The sequence below is a fragment of the Bos mutus genome, chromosome 20, assembly GCF_027580195.1.
Source record: "Bos mutus isolate GX-2022 chromosome 20, NWIPB_WYAK_1.1, whole genome shotgun sequence".
Classification (NCBI taxonomy): domain Eukaryota; kingdom Metazoa; phylum Chordata; class Mammalia; order Artiodactyla; family Bovidae; genus Bos; species Bos mutus.
Window position 1 is genome coordinate 4,419,158 of NC_091636.1, and position 19,506 is coordinate 4,438,663.

The 19,506-nt window shown below is 52.2% G+C and overlaps 1 protein-coding gene across 1 annotated transcript in view; it reads left to right on the forward strand.

The window, feature by feature from the left end:
* Window positions 1-17,728, forward strand: part of ERGIC1 (endoplasmic reticulum-golgi intermediate compartment 1) — a 112,856-nt gene extending 95,128 nt beyond the window's left edge. Inside the window, exons 8-10 of the mRNA XM_070357427.1 lie at window positions 2,062-2,162; window positions 4,893-5,015; window positions 15,850-17,728. Coding sequence (XP_070213528.1) covers window positions 2,062-2,162; window positions 4,893-5,015; window positions 15,850-15,957 — 332 coding nt within the window. The 3' untranslated portion in view covers window positions 15,958-17,728. The remainder of the gene's footprint in view (window positions 1-2,061; window positions 2,163-4,892; window positions 5,016-15,849) is intronic.
* Window positions 17,729-19,506: the final 1,778 nt, after the last annotated feature.

A 19,506-nucleotide genomic window follows, 5' to 3' on the forward strand; every position in this document is an offset into this window, starting at 1 on the left:
ATGTGTCAGAACCTTATTGGTGTTCAGGCAGCATGAGGTCCTTGAGCTCCTTCTACGTGGCCGGTGCTGCTCGAGGGGATATGGCGATGGATAAAACCAAGGCGGTAGACCTTATGCTGTGTCCCAGACTTGTCACAATGTCAGTGGTGTTCATTTCTCAGAAGAAGGTTCTGTATGATTTGATTTTATATTTACATTTGCTGCTGCTGCTGCTAAGTCACTTCAGTCGTGTCCGACTCTGTGCGACCCCATAGATGGCAGCCCACCAGGCTTCCCCGTCCCTGGGATTCTCCAGGCAAGAACACTGGAGTGGGTTGCCATTTCCTTCTCCAGTGCATGAAAGTGAAAAGTGAAAGTGAAGTCGCTCTGTCGTGTCCGACTCATATTTAAACATAAATATATGTATAAACAGAAGTCTGGCAGTTTGTACGTGAGAGTACGAATATGATTTTCTGGGCAGGCTGGCTTTGTGGGTGATTTTAATTTTTTTTCTTTACAATCATCTGTGTTTTGTACAGACTGAACAGCTGTAATTTTCATGGGGCATTTTTACTCTCATCCCTTCAGATGTTTTTCAGGGGCGATGGGGATTTGGAGCACGGTGTTTCAGGTGTGGTGCTGGGGCTCCTGGTTTAAAATGCAAAGCCTGTGCCCCACCCCAGCCTCAGTGCGCAGAACCTTCAGGGGTGAGGCCCAGGTGTCTGCCTTTTAAATTCCGGGCGGCTCTAGTGCTCCAGACAATCTCAGTGCCAGCAGGATTGAGCAGAGGGATGTTGGGGTCTTCCTAGGCTTAGCCTAAGACTACAGAGCTTTTCCCAGAGTTTTAGGGGAGTCAGGTATCAAGACAGTTCAAGAAGCACTGCCGTTTCCTTACTAAGATGTCATATTGGCAGGAAGAGGCTGTGAACACCATCCACATCCTCTACCCATTTACAGAAGATGAGCCCGAGGACTCTGGACTGACTTAGCCAGGAGACCAGGATTAGAGCCCACAAACCTAAATCTCTGTATTTGTTTCAGCTGCATGGGCCCTGACCGGAGATTCTAGAAGGCAGCAGTAGAGGGATCTTTGAGCTTCTCCTCACATCCCAGAAGGCCCAAGGGAATGTCATTTTTCCCGGATGGTATTTAGCGGCTTTGGGCCAGCATTCTCTCAGCCTAGTGTTTGATTCCGGTTACATCATGCTTATCAGAAGCTGATTCATCTCTTCTCCCATTCATGGGTCTGACCAGTCAGCTTTCCATCATTCATTCATTCAGTAGGCATTTGCCAGTGTCCACTTCGTACCAGGCCCTGCGCAGGATTCTAGGGACACTGAGATGAGGAAGGCTCAGTCCCTGCCCTCCACGGCCTTGCTCAACCAGCAGGGATGGCGTAAGAGTCTCCGTGGAACAGGACACAGGGCCAGATGGAGGAAGAACTCATCTCTCATTAATTGAAAATGGGGAAAGAAATGAATCAGTAATCTATAAATGTGGTTCTTCTGGTGGCTTTTTCTTTTTTAAAATCTTGAACCCATTTCGTTTCAAAAGTAACAAGTATTCAAACCAGACAAGAACGTGCACGGTGAAGTGTGATTTTTATCAAATCCTGCCTCCCCTGCCCCAAGGGTAAAACTGCTCGTAGTTTCTTAGGTATCTTCTCAGGAAATTCTTCTATGTATTCATGCATGTAGAGGAGTGAGTCCTCCTGTTCTTTTTGCTTAGCCATCCTCCCTTGGAGTCTTTTCACTTAACGGTAACCCCCCGGAGAGTGGCCTTTCCCAGCAACCCCCTCCTCAGCAGATGCCCTTTGGGGGACATTTGGACTGTTCTAGAATCTAGTCTCTGTGTCCAGTGCAGGAGTGCAGATCCTGACAGATGGAGCCTTGCAATCCCTGGTGCCCAAAGGGAGAACGAACGGGGGTTGTTTGGTGAAATCCTGCAGTCCCCTCTGACCCCTTCTCCTGCCCCCACCCCATCTCAGTACAGTTCCAAGCAGGTTTAGGATTGAAATGATGTGAAAAGACCTGCTGGCCGGGCATTGCCCTTCGCCCTGCCTCATGCTGCTCTTTCCCACAGCCCTCGCCTCCCACGACTACATCCTGAAGATCGTGCCCACGGTTTACGAAGACAAGAGCGGCAAGCAGCAGTACTCCTACCAGTACACCGTGGCCAACAAGGTAGCGCGGCAGCTGCGTGCACTTGCGCCCTCTGCTGGCCGAAAGCAGCGGTCCGGCGTGATTCCCTCTGATTCCTTTCAAGGGGCCTTTCCTGAAGGGGTCATTTGCCCTGGGTAAAGAAGGGAGGCAAGTCTCAGAGTCAAGGGGAGGAAATCTAACTGGGAGATAGGGTGTGATCTGGTTGAGAAAGGGTAGGCAGGTAGCCTTTCCCAAAGATCTAGGGTTTGCAAACATCACAGCCATGTATCTGAGTCTGGTCCTTCAGACATGGGACCCTGATTGGTTAGCACACAACAGATACTCTGGCTTGTGGGGCACAAGCTCTGTATCCAAAATCGTGAGGCTCTTGAATTACACTAGATGGCTGTTGGTTAACTGGTATGTCCCAGGACCCCAACACTCAATGTCGTGGGGAAGTGGGCGGGCCTTGGTGAGAAGCAAAGATTAGTCAGAGCCCTCAGAACAGGGTGACTGACAGTGGTTTCAAGCCAAGACAGCCTTAGCTTCCCCGGAGGTGACCCTACCATGGGACATGCATGCTTGAAGCCCATTGGTTGAAGTATCCCCAAAAGACCCCTTTACACTAGGTCCCTCCCTCTTTTTTTTTTTTTTCCTGTTCAAGGACCACCCAAACCCCTTAAAGTGATATATTGTTTGGTGCTAATAATAGTAATAGTAAGAGTGAAAGTGAAAGTATTAGTCACTCAGTCCTCTCAGACTCTTTGAGACCCCATGGACTGTAACCCGCCAGGCTTCTCTGTCCATGGGATTCTCCAGGCAAGAATACTGGAGTGGGTAGCCATTCCCCTCTCCAGAGGATCTTCCTGACCCAGGGATTGAACCTGGATCTCCCACAGTGCACGTGGAGTTTTTGCTGTCTGAGCCACCAGGGAAGCCCCAGGAGTAAGAGTAGTAGCTGTCATTTATGGGGAATCACCATGGGCTGGACATCATGCTCAGCTCTCTACTCCACCGTTTTTTTTCAGTCATCACAACAGGTCTGATGTTGGGCCTCTTATTGCCCCCATTTTGCAGATTTGGCCACTGAGGCACTGAGAGGTGGTCCTGGAGCTATAAAGTGGATGAATGGGGATTAGAACCAGCTTCTCCAGCTCCAGAACCTGGTCTCTCGACCACATCACCTACTCAGTCTGAACGGGGGGCCCTCTGAGACTGCCAGGCTGGGAGCCTCTCTTTCCCAGGGGGCTTGGGGTCCCTCTGCTTGGCTCCACCTGCACTGATGTGCTGGGGTAACTCTCTGGGGCGGAGGCATCCTGTTTCTTGGCGGGCATCTCACTGGAACCCTCAAGTGCTGACAGCATCTAACAGATGGGGAAGGCGGATGCAATCTGAGCAGAAAGCGTGTGGGCTATGGAGCAAACTTCCGGCTCAAACCCAGCTCAGCCGCTCACTCGGGCTGTGACCTGGGACAAATCACACAACTACCCCGTGCCTCAGTTTACTCATGTGTAAAATGGGGATGGTCCCCACCTCAAAAGATCACTGTCACATGAGGCAGTGCTTTTAAAACCACTGAGCCCACAAAAAAGGCTTTGGCAAGTGGTACCTACCGCTGCTCTGTTTTATTATTTTCCTCTGTCCCTCAGCTCTGGGCCATGACCCAGACAGTCACCCTGCCCCATCAGCTCTCCCAGGAGAAAGCTGATCTTGTTTTGCCCAAGGCTTCTTCCCCTGAGGCTTTGGCAAGGGCCCAGCGGCCAGGACTGTGTGTTCAGCTCTCTGCAACCTCAGCCCCATTCTGCCCTGTGAGCGAGAGGGGCTGCACCCACGGGGACTGGTGGCAGTCCAACAGAGAGGGCCGGTTTCAAGGTTGTCCCTGAGAAGCTTGGCCCTTAGCGTTTGGGGTTGAGGCTTTAGTTTGGTTTCCAGTTGCTGTGGACGAACGAGTCCCCCCGAGGTTTTTAGCATCCTGAAGTGGATGCACTGTTAATTCAGCCCCTTGGTATCCTTGGAGTCCCAGCCAGGGGCTTCTCCAGGAGTCTGGTGGTGGGGCTTTGCCCTTTGGCTTTCCAGTTCATTGTGTTCCTTCTTTGAAGAAGCCCCTTCCCCACATCTCTCTCACACACACAGTGCTCAGGAGGCCATGTGTGACTTAGCCTGTCCCCTCCTCGCCAGGCCTTCCCACATCCCTGAGACACGGCCATTCACTGACGGGCCGCTCAGCGCGCCATGTTCCTCAGTCACGGCACTTGCAGCGCTGCAGTGTGGCAGGAGTTTGTACATCTGCCTCCTTCTCCAGACTGTGGGCCTCTGGGGAGGGGGCAAGGTGTTCTCACCTGAGGTCCCCAGCACCCAGCGCGGGGCCAGCACACAGGAGGGATGCTTGGTGAACAGCCACTGGATAAGCCAGTAGATTCTGCATGGCCCAGGAGCTGCAGGGGGAAATAGACCTTTACTCAGACTGAGCCCACGTTGCAGTGGTCCTTCAACAGCTCTGCTCTCAGGCGCCTCTATTTTGATTCTGGTGCTGCTTCCAAGGTCATGCCATCCATTTCTAAGCAGTCAAAGGGGTCCCAAATGCCCCCAGTGAGTGGTGGCCCTCCGGACGCTGATGGCAGAGCTTTGGAAGAAAGGGTGTGGGAGGAGGGGTCCACGAAGCCTGGCTTTGCGTGGAGGAGTAGGCTGCTGGGGACCCTGTGCAGTTACCGCCCTGAGACACGGTTGGAGTCTGAGTCTCGTACCCCACCCTTTTCTCTCCTTCCGCCACAGGAGTACGTCGCCTACAGCCACACGGGCCGCATCATCCCCGCCATCTGGTTCCGCTACGACCTGAGCCCCATCACGGTCAAGTACACGGAGAGACGGCAGCCTCTGTACCGGTTCATCACCACGGTGAGTGGGCAGGTGCCGCCTCCGAGAAGCAGGACGCAGACCGCAGGGCGGGGTGCTCAGCCTGTCCACACAAGAGTGTTTAGAAGTGTCCTCAGAGGTGCATCAATATCAATGGCATTTCATCAAGAAAATCTTTTCCAGAGGGGAATGCCACTCATTCATTTCCATCCCTTAAGCAATTCCATCTTTAGCTGTTCCTGTTCCTGATTTTCTCCATTGTTTTTCACTGTGGTGGGAATTATTCCTTAGCAGAGCTTATCCTTTCTGTGTAAGTTTTACAGTGAGGATTTCACTCATTCTTTTCAATGCTAGCTGCTGATAATGTCAGATTTTTTTTTCTTTCTTTCCTTCCGCCTATTCTCTTTTTTATTTTTTGTCATTGTCTCCACTAAGTCCAGTTTTCTGTGGGGCAGTTTCAAGCTGATGTCAGCTTTCCTTGGTACTGACTATTTCTGTCAACTGTTCTATCCTGACTTCGCATTCAAAGTGTCCTTGGGGTCAGAACAGCAGGGTCACAGTGTCCTGCCCCGGCCAGGAGGCCTTGAGAAGTTTAGTAAGCCAGAGGTGGTGGAGGTGGATGAGATGGTGTGGTGTTCCCTCCTTCTTAGATTGGAAACTGCCTTTCTGCCTCTTTGTACTTTTAATAATGAGAGAATTTTAAAAGAAGAGAGTTAGCTGTCCAGTCTTGGCTCTTTAATTTCCTGCTCTGACGTGGTCTGTGTTAGGACCCTGTTATTGATCCAGAAGAGACAGGACCCCACAATATGCTGGCTTGAAGGATACATGGGCTTCAGGTATGGTTAGATCCAGGTACAGATGTCTGGAAAAGCCCTCTCATCGTCCTGCTCTCCTCAGTACTGGTTTCATTTTCAAATAGAATTTACCGGTAGAAAGTGCCTCTTTCTCAGTAATTCTACCCCAAGTACTGGATGGAATAGCATTTTCATTGGCCTGGCTCAGGTCCCATGCCATCCTTGTGGCCTGGAAAATGAATGGTGTGCTCCAGTGGGCCAGCCCCACCCAGACTGCAAGGACAAAGGCTGCGATGGAGTGGGGCTCCCCAGAGAAAAGTCAGAGGCCAGTCACTAGAAGAAGGAGGATGGGATGCGCGGAGGCCAAAGGCCGGATGGCCGCTACAGGCGCTCCGTCTCATCCTCTATGAGATAGGAATAACAGTCCCCACTCTTCCTGCCTCCCACGGCCTTGTGGGACTCAGAGCAGATCAGGAAAGGGCTGCTCTGCAGTTACAGAAAACCATGTGGATACAAAGGATGTTAAAAGTTTGGTGCTCATATGAGCCTCAAAATAGCCTTTTGCTGTTCTCTGACTCCATAAAAATTTGAAACTTCTCATTAGCCAAGGGTACTTAACATAAAGCTAAAATACCAGACACAGATTGGAAGAAGATATTTGCCCCACATTCAAGAAAGATGTGGGGCTTCCTGAGTAGCTCAGCTGGTAGAAAATCTGCCTGCGATCCAGGAGACCCCAGATCCATTCCTGGGTCAGGAAGTTCCCCTGGAGAAGGGATAGGCTATCCACTCCAGTATTCTTGGGCTTCTTTGGTGGCTCAGATGGTAAAAAATCTGCCTGCAATGGGGGAGACCTGGGTTCAGTCCTTGAGTTGGGAAGACCCCTGGAGGAGGGCATGGCAACCCACCCCAGTATTCTTGCCTGGAGAATTCCCATGGACAGAGGAGCCTGGTGGATTACAGTCCATGGGGTCACAAAGAGTTGGACACGACTGAGCAGCTAAGCACAGCCCAAGAAAGAGGTATGCTTCAGAATTTATATATCAAAAAGTTCCTAAAGGGAATTCCCTGGTGGTCCAATGGTTAGGACTCAGTACGCTCACAGCTGTGGGCCCAGGTTCAATCCCTGACTGGGGAACAAGGATCCTGCAAACCACATGGTGTGGCCAAAAGAGATAAAATTCCTACAAGTCAATAAGACAAAGTCAAGTGATCAAAAAGAAAATAGGTAAGGACTTGACTGCTGACAGAAGAGACCACACTGAAAATGGAAAGATGCCAAGGTTCACTAGAAACCAGAGGAATGAGATTCAAAACAGCAAGACCCAATCGTATGCTATCAAACTGGTAGAAGGATGGGCCTGCCCCATAAGGACTGGGAGGACACGAAGCAGGAGGACCCACATATGTTCTCTGATGTGAATGGGCTCAGCCACTTGGATGGAGATGCACTAACCCTTTGGCTCCAAATTAGGGAATTTGAGCAGGTGATTCTACCCAAGGCCCCACAGGGTAGCAGCCCAAGTAGGTCGTGGCGCTGAGTCTTAGCCAGTACTCCTACTGCAGGCCCAGAATAGGACAGAAGCGAAGACGCAAGTCGGCACCCCTGTGTGGACGTGGTGTGCATCTCAGAGGCCCTGGGGTCTGCAGCCTCGACACTGGTGGAGAGATGACCGTGCCCACACCTCGCCATGGGGTCAGGAGGCTCTCCTGGCCTGCTTTCTGTTTGCTCCTGCATTCCTGACAGCTGAGGCTCTGAGTGTTGAAATTTCTTGCCAAGTGGCTGAGAAGTGAAGTGACTTCATTTATTTGCTAAATAATATTTGCTAGACTTTACCCTGTGCTGGGCAGCAGGAACAGTGAACTAGACACAGTCTCTGACCTTAGCTTGCTTCTTGGCAGGCCAGGGAGATGGCTGAGCCCGCAGAGCTGCAGTCCGGATCAGCCAGGACTCTGATGTGGACCAGGCACCCCAGTGACAAAGACTCTTCTCTGTTGGGAAAGTTCAGAGAAGGACACCTCAGGATGGGTCTTGCAGGGTGAGGAGGCGTTTTCTAGGCTGGTGAGCAAAGCCGAGAGAGTCTCAGCAAAGGGAGTAGTGTGTGCTGAGGCGTATAGCACAGCGTGTCTTGTGGAGGCCTTGTAGCTTCTTTTGATGGGGAAGGACTTCTGAGAGCTGGAGGTCCCCCAGACCCCCAAGGCACAGGCCTGACCTGCATCGCCTGGAGGCCTTCTTCTCTTCCCTTTGGCCACCAGTCGCTCATCCACCCCTGCCCTGCCCACCTCCACCTGAATGGGGACCATTCTGCAGGGTACCTCCTGACATCATTAGCCTGCTGAGTTTTCTGAGGGCCCCATGCTGCCATCTTGGTTGCCATGGCAACTGTGGGGGTCAGTCCAGTGCGAGCCCGCCGGCTGTCCCTGGCAGATGGCGTCATTGTGGAGCTTCAAAGACCCCTGTCACTGGGCGGCAGATGTGGGATGACGCTCACACGCAGACACACATGTACAGAGACCTCCAGGAGCCCTCGCTGGGCAGGGTGGGGCCAAGAGGGAAGTGGAGGCACCTGCTGTGACTTTTCTTTCTCTCTTTATAAAATCAGACACTTGTGTGCAAAGCCCCCGAACCCCCAAAGGGGGCCTCTGCAAATAGCGCCTCAGAGGGGCTGTTGAAGAGGGGACTTAAGCCAGGATGTCGTCATGTGGCGGCTGTGTGGAGGCAGCTGTGGGTGGGCTGGAATGAGGGGTGGGTGCAGTCCGGGGCGGCAGAGTGGGTGTGGAGCGGAGAGGCAGGTGGGACCTCCCCGAAGCATTCTAAGTAACAAAGCCCTGGCTTATTCAGGGCTGCCCCTCCAGGCTCTTATGGTCTACAAGACCTGTTCATTCTCAGCCTGAGCAGAGGAGGCATCCTCCTTCCGGAATTCTCCACCAGGCTGCCCAAGGGTCCTCTCTCTGGATACCCGGAGAACCTTGTTCAGACCGCTACCTTGTGTTGTTCCAGAAAATTCCACCACTGAGGGAATAAACAGATGGTGTTTAACAACATGCAAGCGATCCCCTTTAGAGTGCCCCCTCCCACATGCACACATTTGTTCCCTACCTCGCCACTTGCCAAAGGCCCTTTTTGGAGATGGCCTTCAAGTGGGCAGTGGTGACAGATTAGATGGCTTTGGAGGTGTCACATTGCTTTCCTTGTGTGTTTTATGCTACTTGGGGGGAGCAACCAGAAGTCACCAAGTATATACCAAACTGGGTCAGTATGGTCGTGAGTTTTTGTCCACCGGAAAGTAGCAGCTGTGATGACACGTCCCCGTTGGCCAGCAGGGATGGCTGAGTTAGGTAGCATCCTTGACCTCGCGATGCTCCTTGCCAGTGAAATAATCCCCCAGTCTTTTGATTGCACTTCATAGCTGCCAGGCCTGAGTGTGAGGAGTTCCAGGTCTAATTCACCTCTTTGTTACCCACATCTAGCACGGGACTTGGCCTGGATATAGGTGCTCAGAAATATACAAGGGACAGCTGCTTAAAGGAGTGATCATAGAGCTGCACTTATAGCAGCTACTGGGTACCAGGTAATTTTACAGTCATCTCCTTTAATCCTACTAGGAGCCCTCCAAGATAGATGGTATCATTCCTGTTTTATTTGGAAATTAGCTGAGGCCCTGAGAGGTAAAGAAACTCTTCTAAGATCACACAGCCAGGATATGGCAAGGCCAGGACTTTGCCCTCCAAACATGCCTCTGCCATACCCTTCCCCACCAGCTTGGGAGCCTGCAGTTTCCAAAACAAAGACTCTCAAGGATGTCCCAGCTACAGAACCCCCAGAAGCCACGGAGCCCTTAATAAGACACCAGGATCATCTGATACAGTGACTTCTATCTTGGGACTCAAGAAGAAATATTGTAGCAGGAAACAAGCCAATATCATGAGCACGTGTGGGAAAGTCACAGTCACGCCTGTGTAGACGCAAGCAAGCAGGCAAGCTGTCCGTCTGAGGCTGGTCAGCTGCTGATGTGCAGGTCTTCCTGCCTTTATCCAATTACTTCTCACTCATCTGTTGGGCACCTGCAAGGATTTTTCCATTGACAAAAGGCAGCAGGTGCATGGGGTGGGGGGCACATGGGATGGTAAAAGAACAGAAGCTGAGAGGAGAGAAAACTGAGGAGGTTTTCCATCTGAGACTGTGTGCTGGGGAAGGCCAGCTTGGCGGCTGCACTGCTGCAGCAGCCGTCTCAGAGCCTCGCTTCTCTCCCGCTCGGGTGTTCCTTGGTGCGTCTCTCTCCCCCGGAGGGTGGGCTCCATCACCATTCCTCCAGAGTGGGGCTAGCACAGCGAGTTATGAGGCGGTGTGAAACAGCGAGCCAACACGGGGAGGGCACACGCCTTGGCCCACAAGAGAGTTTCCGTTACCTGAGGAGCAGAGCAGAACCCCAAATTAGCTAGGTTATTCAGGTCTGGAAATGGGTTAAAAAACAAAAACAAAACCTTCAGTTCGGGTCCTTCCGGGCATTTGAGCCAAGTTCGTTCTTCCAGAAGGTTGTGCACCAGGCCCTAATTGCTCCAGCTGGGTCTGGAACAGAAGCGCCTGGCACTTATTTTCTAGGGCAGGTTCTGACACAAGGAAGGAGTATTAGAATGGCATGGGCTACGTTGTATAAACCACACTTATTTTTACAGCCCCACAGCTTCTTCATGAACTTCCCTGACAGAGACTTCTTACCTCAGGATATCTGATATGTAAGACTTAACAGAGCTGAGAAAACAAAATAGAAAGAAACCATCCATTAAAAAAAAAAGAAAGCCATCTGTACGTGCAGATGAGGACTGAGGGGAGCCTTCAGGTCAGGGAGAAGCAGGTGGGAGAACTGAAGAAAAGCAGGCCCCCTGTAGCCTCCCAGACCTGGGTGTTCCTCCCGCTTGCCCACTGGGTATAGCTGTGTGACTGTGGGCAAGTCATTCCGTCTCGGAGCCTCTGTTTCCTCACTATGAAAAGGCACTCAGCCCGTTTGCCCCACCACTTGCCACGATGGGGTGGGAAAGCAGAGGAAAAGTGCAGTCTCGGCGCTGGCACATAGTAGGTGCTGAACAGAGGGGGCAGTGACGGGGAGGGTTTGGGGTTCTTGTGTTTTTGGCTTTAGCACATGACGTGTGGGATCTTAGTTCCCTGACCCGGGCTTGAATCCACACCCCCTGCTTTGGAAGCCCCGAGTCTTAACCACTGGACTGCCAGGGAAGTCTCCAGGGTGCTGGGTATTTTGCAGCTGCAGCCACTGTAAAAATGGCAAGGAAAGGGCTCCACTCTCTCCCCCCAGCCCCCTGGAATAAGGGGCGCAAGTGGGAGGTTCGGCAGGCATGACCCCATGGCTGGAGATCACCACACCCTCTCCTCCCCGCCTCTACTCCCACCTCTCCCAGCTCCAGTCATCAGCTTCCCTTCCGCGACAGCCCCCACCTCTCTCAGCCACAGCCTCGGTGTTCTCATCTGAGGCTCCAGCCTGACTGCCGCCGCCAGCATTTGATGGGACTCTGATTCATTATTTATTTCCTCAGACTGTGCCTTTTCCCCGAGCCCTGCAAGCTGGGCTGCCTGTAGGAGCAAAATGAACGAACGGTTCCCAGGCACTTCCAGTGGTACATCAGGCAGCTGGACAGAGCCTCCTAGTGGACCCCGTTCACAGATGAGAGAAACTGAGGCTCTGGGAGTCCACTGGCTTTCCCAGCCAGGGTTGCAGAGCTGGGAGCTGCCCCCAGGAATGCTGACTCCGGAGCCTGGTGGAACAACAGAGGGATTCAGGCCACCAGCCAGTGTGGTTGGAACGTGTCCTCTTCATATTATAAGGCATCAAGAGCCATGAATAAAATGTCAAGGGAACACACACGCTCCTTCTTCTTAAGGTAGACGAGCTGACTTCATTCTCCCCACAGTGGAAGGGCGGGCAGCTGGGGGAGCCACAGGGAGGAAGCGTCAGCCTGAGAACAGAGGGGCATTATGGATGGCTTCTGATGGAAGCAAAGGAGCGTGCATCTCCCAGACTCACTGGGGCCTCCGTACTGAACTGTCCTCGTCTCCATTTCTGGAGTGGGCCTGCTGACCGGAGCGGGCCTGCTGACCAGAGCGGGCTTGCGTGTGCCTGCTGGGGTGGCCACTCCCAGTTCAGCAGCCCCACTCTCCCCTTCCCTACCCCCACCCCCGAGGTTGTTCCCCTGCCTAAAGGTGGGAGATGCAGGAGGCCAAGGGAACAGGCAGTCAAGGGGGGGTGTGTGACACAGGCAAGCGCATAGCAGTCCTGACATGGGAAGGGATGGGGATCAGCCTTCCTGTTTGTAAAAATTAGGAAACTGAGGCTCAGGGAGCAGTAGGAGCGGCCTCCAACATCCTGAGTCTGTTCCCCCACCCACCAGCCCCTGGCCCACACCGGGAAGAGCAAGTTTTCTTTGCCCCCTGCCTGGGCCATGGAGTCCTCCTCCTCCTCTCCTTGGGACATTGATTTATTCATTCGTTCTCTCACTCCTCCTCTGCTCTTTCTCTCTCACTCCCTCCTTGATTCAGTGAACATGTCCTGAGCCTATGTAGCTCCAGCTCTTCTGCTGACTTCTCTCCCTGGGGCGTTCAGGACAGCGAGCTTTAAGCCGTAGAGTTGGGGTAGGGCGTGGGGAGTTAAGGGGCGCTCCTTGCCTGGCCCAGGCCTGGAAACAGCCTCTGTGGTCTGCGGTGCTTTGCCTCCAGGCGTGTTCTTTGTGACATATGCTTCTTGCAAACCTGTTTGCATCTGTAGAATGGACCTTCAGAGGGCTTGGGACCTGAGCAACTATAAAGAACCTGCCTGCAGTACCTGGGACATCCTCACCGCCCTGTCCTTCCATAAATTGCCTTGTCCTTTGCTTAAAGAGTCAGGTAGAGAATGGAAATTTAGCCCCAAAGACCTGCTCTGGGGAATAAGTGATATTTTATATGTTGTTCTTCTTAGACTGGGTCGCACAGTCGGACACGACTGACGTGACTTAGCAGCAGCAGCAGCAGGCTTAGAAAAATCTCAGATCTTAGCAACAAGGTCGGAGCCTTCCAGTCAATTGGAAGGTGAGATGAGGTCCCATTTACTGAGCACCTACTAAGTGCTAGGCATTCCAGAGGCATTGCCTACAATACAATCATTGGCAAAGTAGGAGTGCTTTGCCCATTTTGCAGATCAAAAAACTGGGGCCTGGGAAGGCGTTCTCGTGCCGAGTTAAAAGGTGACAGCCACGAGACAACTCGGCTTCCAAAGGCCAAGCTCTTCCCGCTGCCACAGCCAGGAAGGCTGCTGCGGGCTCCTCAGTCCTTATCTCCCCACCTTGGCCGTGTACCGTGAGGAGGCTCACGCCTCCCAGACTCCGCACTCAGAGGCCCGGCTCTCCCAGCTCTGCAGAGCAGCAGGCAGGGGAATGAGTGTCGTGGACATGATTCGCTTCGTTTTCCTTCGTGTTCATCTTGGGCCCTGTCCCCGCTCCTTGGTTAGGGAGATGCCAAGTCACCATGCTCCCTTCCATGAGGCCTTTATCTCAGGAGCTGGATCCGCCTGCTAACACGTGTGGTTGGTCATTCCCCTCAACCATCAGCCAGGTCTGGTGAAGCCGTCATCTTACCACCAGCAAGGGAGGGCCCAAGTTTGAAGGCAGACAAACCATCTGGTGCAGCCTCATGGCCACATTTGCATTTCAGACATAGAGACCTCCTGGGGATGAGGGTCACGGCCACGCCTGACCACCCTCTAGGACGAGTGCAGACGTGGCAGGCTCCTGGTGCTGGGGCTTTCTGTGGCCACCATCTGTTGAAGTCCAGGGAGCCCTTCAGCCTGGGAGCACCCCAAGACCCTCTCCTCATGACCCCTGCCTCACCTCACCCCCTGTGGATGTGCGGAGGTGGGGCGCTCCAGCAGACCAGAGGCAGAATGAGGAAAGCGGGGGGCGGTGGCCACGTCAGGCAGCGGCTAGATCCTCTCAGCCCCTGAGGACCGTCCCCCTGAAGACGCCAGAGGTCCCCCTCAGTTGACTGGTGGCCAGCGCCTGAGTGCACGCAGGGTAATGGGGCACAGGGCTGCAGCAGCAGTGGATGCCCACAGAGCCTGCCGCGCTCCCAGGCCTCAGTTTCCCCCAGCTCTGCGTTTGCTCCCGTGCCTCGGTGCACGTGTTGTCTCTGCTCTGGGCCAGCCCCGTGAAAGCAGCTCAGTCTGGGTGCCAGGTGTGTGTGAATCATCACACACACAGGCTCCAGAGTGTGCAGATGAATATAGATATGTGTGTGTGGTTATTTTTTATTTTTTTATTATTTGCTCCATTGCACTTAAGTCACATTTTCCTATCCTCTGATCCAAGCTCTAAAAGCTTTTTGTGGTATAAAATTGCCCATCATCTGATCCACTCTACCGAAATAACCCAGCTTCCCTGCCGTCATCTTCCTTGAAAAGGGGCCCTGCGTCATGCTCTGAGGCGGGCGGGGAGAGGCCTTGCCCGCTGAAAACACTTCATAATAATCCCCCCAGCACCCCCATCCTCCTCTCTCCCTGGGGGGCTGCTCCGGTTTCTGGGGCTGTTATTACTGGAATGCCAGCTGCTTACTTACAGCTCATCCATACAGACCCGCTCTGTCTGTCTGGGCCTCACAGGCCTCCGCTTAGCTCATCTGGTGGAAATATAATTTCAAAAATAAATGCTGGTGCGATGCACACTTGCCTCTTGCCTCCACTGTGTCTCCTGGCCTCGTCCACGTGGCACCGAGGACCCAGGAAGGCGCTGCTGTCTCCCAGAATCCTCCAGTGCTCAGCGCCAGGGGCCTGCAGGGCAGCCCAGCATGGCTTCTCCTGAGCCCCGTGGTCATTTCCCTGCTTAAATGTGGCATGGGGGGAGAAGTGAGAGCTCAGGAGGCAGAGACTCGGCTCTGGCATACCGTTGCTATGTGACCTTGGACAAACTCTTTCCCTCTCTGGACCCAATGGGTACATGAGAGAAGAGGTGCCTCCCTCCAGGGCATACGGCGTGGTGGGTAACACTGGTTTTTATGAATGATTTAAGTATGTCTTTAGGGAAAAAGTACATTTAAAGTTTCCTTACAAATCTTTTAGGCACTTTGGTTTCTTTGATAGCCCCAGAAAGCACTCATAGGTAAGCCGGAACATTTTGAGGAGAATGTAGCATTATGTTGATGCGTCACAAGTAGGAGTCCTGTCAAATTCAAAGCAAAGTGAGTAATTCTGTGAGGTGGGCTGTTCATACCTGGGAAGCAGCCAAGGGCCATGTTTTGAACTCCAGTTTGGTTCAGATGGTAAAGAATCTGCCTGCCATGCAGGAGACCGGGGTTCAAGCCCTAGGTCGGGGAGATCCCCTGGAGGAGGGCATGGCAACCCACTCCAGTATTCTTGCCGGGAGAATCCCACGGACAGAGGAGCCTGGAGGACTACAGTCCGTGGGGTCACAAAAGGAGTTGTACACAACCGAGCGACTAATACTTGTGACTTTCACTTTTCAGCCACTAAATGCTGTGTCATTGGGCGAGTGACTGAGTGGCCCTGCGCCTCAGTCTCCGCGGCTGCACTGTGGTTGTAAGAGTAGTCCTTCCCTCTAGAGCTGGCTGGGGGTTCAGCGAGGTGGGCACATCAGCATTCCAGGCCTGGCACAGAAGTGTGTGTGAGTGCTGTCTGCTTTGCTGTAGTTCTTACCTTACTATGTAAATTGAGGAAGTACAGACATACAGGTGACATTCATAACCAGCCCCTTATGACAGCAGTTTTTTTTTTTTTTAATTATTTATTTGGCTGTTCTGGGTTTTAGTTGCTGCGTGTGGCATCTAGTTCCCTGACCAGGGATTGAACCCCCACATTGCAAGGAAGGCAGATTCTTAACCACTGGGCCACCAGGGAAGTCCAATAATTATTTTTATTATTGTTTTTACTTGAGCCCTGGATGTGTTCCACATCCCACTGGTTACCACGGGGTGGACATAACGGGTCAGAGCGTCAGTACTTGCTGAGCTCTTCATTTTGTGATTTAGGGAGGTCTGGCCATTGCTCCCTTCCCCACTGACCTCTGACCATTCCCCCCACTTTCAGATCTGTGCCATCATTGGTGGGACCTTCACTGTGGCCGGCATTCTGGACTCGTGTATCTTTACAGCCTCGGAGGCCTGGAAGAAGATCCAGCTGGGCAAGATGCATTGATGACCTGCCCGGCCCCACGGCCAAGGACCTGGGAGACCACCAGCCCTGCCCTGCACCCCGTCTCCTCCTGCCCTCTGTCTGGCCCAAAACCTGGCTGTGTCCCAAAGTGGGGGTGAGGGGAGGGAGGGGGTGGCTCCTGGGTTCGACGCTACCTCTTTTCCCCAAGTTTAATTTTAGATAAATTACACTGCCTGAAGTTGGGGCACCCGTTTCTTTCCCTGAGGAGCCCCAAGACCAGAGACAAGGCCAGGACAGCTTGGGGACACACTCCTGGGAGAGGTGCAGTCCCTTCCCTGTTGGGGGGAAGCCCAGACCCATGCCGATCAGCTCGCAGCCAGGCTTTGACAATCTCGCAGCCCTCATGATTTGGTCCCACTGGCCACTTGGGTTCTCTCCTGGGCAGGCAGCCTGCAGACCTGGGCTCCAGGTTCTGGACACGGCTGCCCAAGGGCACCTCCCACCTGGCTCCTTCAACAAAGTACGGTACTTCCCAGGCAGGGCCCTGAAATGTGGCGCTGTAGATGGAGCCCTTGCCTCTGCTCCATCCCTTCCTGCCTGACCTAGAGCCCAGGCCTCAAGGCCCTCTCTCCCATGCCTTTCCTTTCCTACCCAGAAGCAGAAGCCCAGTGGCAGGGCAGCAGCCTGCATAGACTCAAGTCTGCCCACTGGTCACTGGGCGCTTGGCGACTTCCCCTTCCTCTCTTCATCTCGTTCCTCTGCACCCCCTGCCAACGTGCCTCAGCCCCCATGCTGTGTGGCCCCAGCATGGCTTGGTGGAGGGGCAGGCTGTGACTGGGAAGTCATCCTTTGAGGACTAGACATGGTTTGTACATCGATGTCCAGATGGGAAGCATCATTTTCTGCGACCCTAAAGTAATCATGTCTTGGCCTTTCCCAGACGGCTGCCAGCCATCTCAAAGCCTTAGGTGGGAGAAGCCAAGTGGACCAGCCCGTCTCCCATCTTAGCACGTCCACCTTGGGCTCCCAAGGGTGCACAGTGCTTGGACCTCTCTGAACCCAGCTGTGGCCCGCCTGCCCCACCGAGCTCCCCATTAGCTGGCCACACAGCAACTCAGTCCTGGTTCCTGGGGTGGCTCCACTGTTTCCTCATTGGCTCCTGGGTGGGCCCCCACCCCACTGCTCCCCCTTCTGCTTCCCCTTTAGTCCTGGAAGGGAGGGGCCATGGTCCAGGCACGAATCCCACCCAGGGAATTTTAGGTATGCCCCTCTGTCCCAGTGAGAGAGCTGCCCACTGTTTTCCATTTATATCAAGATTGTTTGCATACTTTTGTAATTAAGGGGAGTGTCCAGTAGAAGGCATTTTTAAATTATCTCTATGGATGGTTCAAGTCTCTGCCTTTTGTGATTTTTGGCTCTAGATTCCAATTAGAGAAGCTTCCCTTTGCATTTGAGTTGATGGAAGTAAGTGTAAACTGTATTTGGTTATTTCTGGTATCTGTGGCCACTCAGATGGATTTTTTTTTTTTTTGCATTCACTTCCCCCATTACAAAAGGAGTCCCTTGGGTGTGTGAATATGTGTGCCTGTGCAGAGTGGGCAGGGCAGGGTGGGGAAGTGTGTGGCATGCACGTGAATTGAAATCCCACGTTGATGCATTAAAAAAAAAAAATCCTTGAGGACATAGGGGATGTCAGTTTCCTATGGAAGAGACACCTCTGACTCATAAGGAAAATCTCAAGGGAAAAAAAATGTTTTAGTTCTTTCCCCACTCATTGGGTTCAAATAGATTAAAAGGCTGATTTTCAGAAACATTGCTGTGTGTTACTTTTGACTTGCTTATGGTTGGGTAGCCCGGAGCCTGGGATCGTAGTCAGAATGGAATTTCATTCTAGAGGAGAGAAGCTGGGAAATATGGGGAATATCTGTGAGCATGATCAGAAAGTCAGGAACCCTTGGATTCAATCTTCCTTTATTGAATCCCTACAGAATGTTCCGCAATCGGCTACTTTCTTTCCTCTTCTTTTTTTGAAAAATTTATTTTATTGAGGTATTTGAGCTTGATTTACTACGCTGTGTTAACCTGATCTACTTACTTTCCAGTTGCATAGCCTCAGTTCAGGTCCTTAACCTCAAGGCACTGTTGCAGAAATTAAATCTATAGTTTGTGCAAATAAATTATACTGGATCAGAACGAGCTCATGTATGCAGGGAGTGGTACATGGTAAATTTTCAAAAACAGTACTTGTTCCACGTAGGTATTCCCAGATCAAGTAAGGGAGACCCCTCACCAGCTGTAAAAAAGGGACTTGCATGGGCATTTGCCCTTCCGCTGCCCAGTGCTTCAAAGCCTTCTCTGCACGGACATGGATGAACATATCAGAGATGAGTGTGAGAGCACACCAGTCTGCAAGAGACTCTTCACTGACCCTCTCTATTCTCTCTTTAACACTCTGTGTGACATTTGAGTTATTGTGACACTCAAAGCTAGTGACCAGGAGTATATGCCCACCGGTAGTCAGAGGTATGGGCTTCCCAGATGGCACTAGTGGTAAAGAATCGGCCGCCAGTGCAGGGGTCTCAAGAGATGCAGGTTCGATCCCTGGTTCAAGAAGATGCCCTGGAGTAGGAAATGGCAACTCACTGTAGTATTCTTGCCTGAAAAATTCCACAGACAGAGGAGCCTGGCGGGCTATAGTCCATGGCTGCAAAGAGTCAGACACGACCAAGTGTACACACAGACAGAGATGTGTTCCCAAACCTGTTTGTGCCAGTTGGGCTTTGTGCTGTAGTGATGTGACTTAGTTAACCAGTGAAATACAATCAAAAAATGAAAGGATCGAGGAAAACTAAGTTGAATACTTTGGAGAGATCTGGCAAAGGTGAGTTGCCACCCCCTCCTCAAAATGCCTCTGAACTCAGGGAATACCCTGGCAGTCAAGTGGTTAGGACTCCATGCTCCTACTTCAGGGGTCGTGCAACTACCCTCTCCCCCAGAAAAGACCCCACCAAATTCAATGTGAAGAAGATGACTGAAAAGGGTTGGGGGAGGACAGTCCTTGAGGATTCTGCATCCACATTGAAAATCTGTAAATTCGTATTCCACGGTAAAGAAAATGAAACCTGGAACCCTGGGATTGGTTTTTGTAAGGACGTAGTTTACAAAAGGAGGATAAAGGAGAAATCCAACAGAGGAAATGCAAAGCTCAGTGAAAAGCTTTGCTTAGAGTCAAAAGATGGGCCCAATGTTTTGTGTTATTTTTAGCTTTTTATTTTATATTGGGGCTTTCCTGGTGGCTCAGATGGTAAAGAATCTGCCTGCAATGCAGGAGACCTGGGTTCGATCCCTGGGTCGGGAAGATCCCCTGGAGAAGGGAATGGCAACCCACTCCAGTATTCTTGCCTGGGAAGTCCCAAGGACAAAGGAGCCTCTTGGGCTACAGTCCATGGGGTTGTGAAGAGTCGGACACGACTGAGCAACTAACACACGGCCAGTTAACAATCTTGTGACAGTTTTAGCACAGCAGAGCGACTCTGCCATATGTATACATGTATCCATTATCCCCCAAACTTCCCTCCTGTCCAGGCCTCA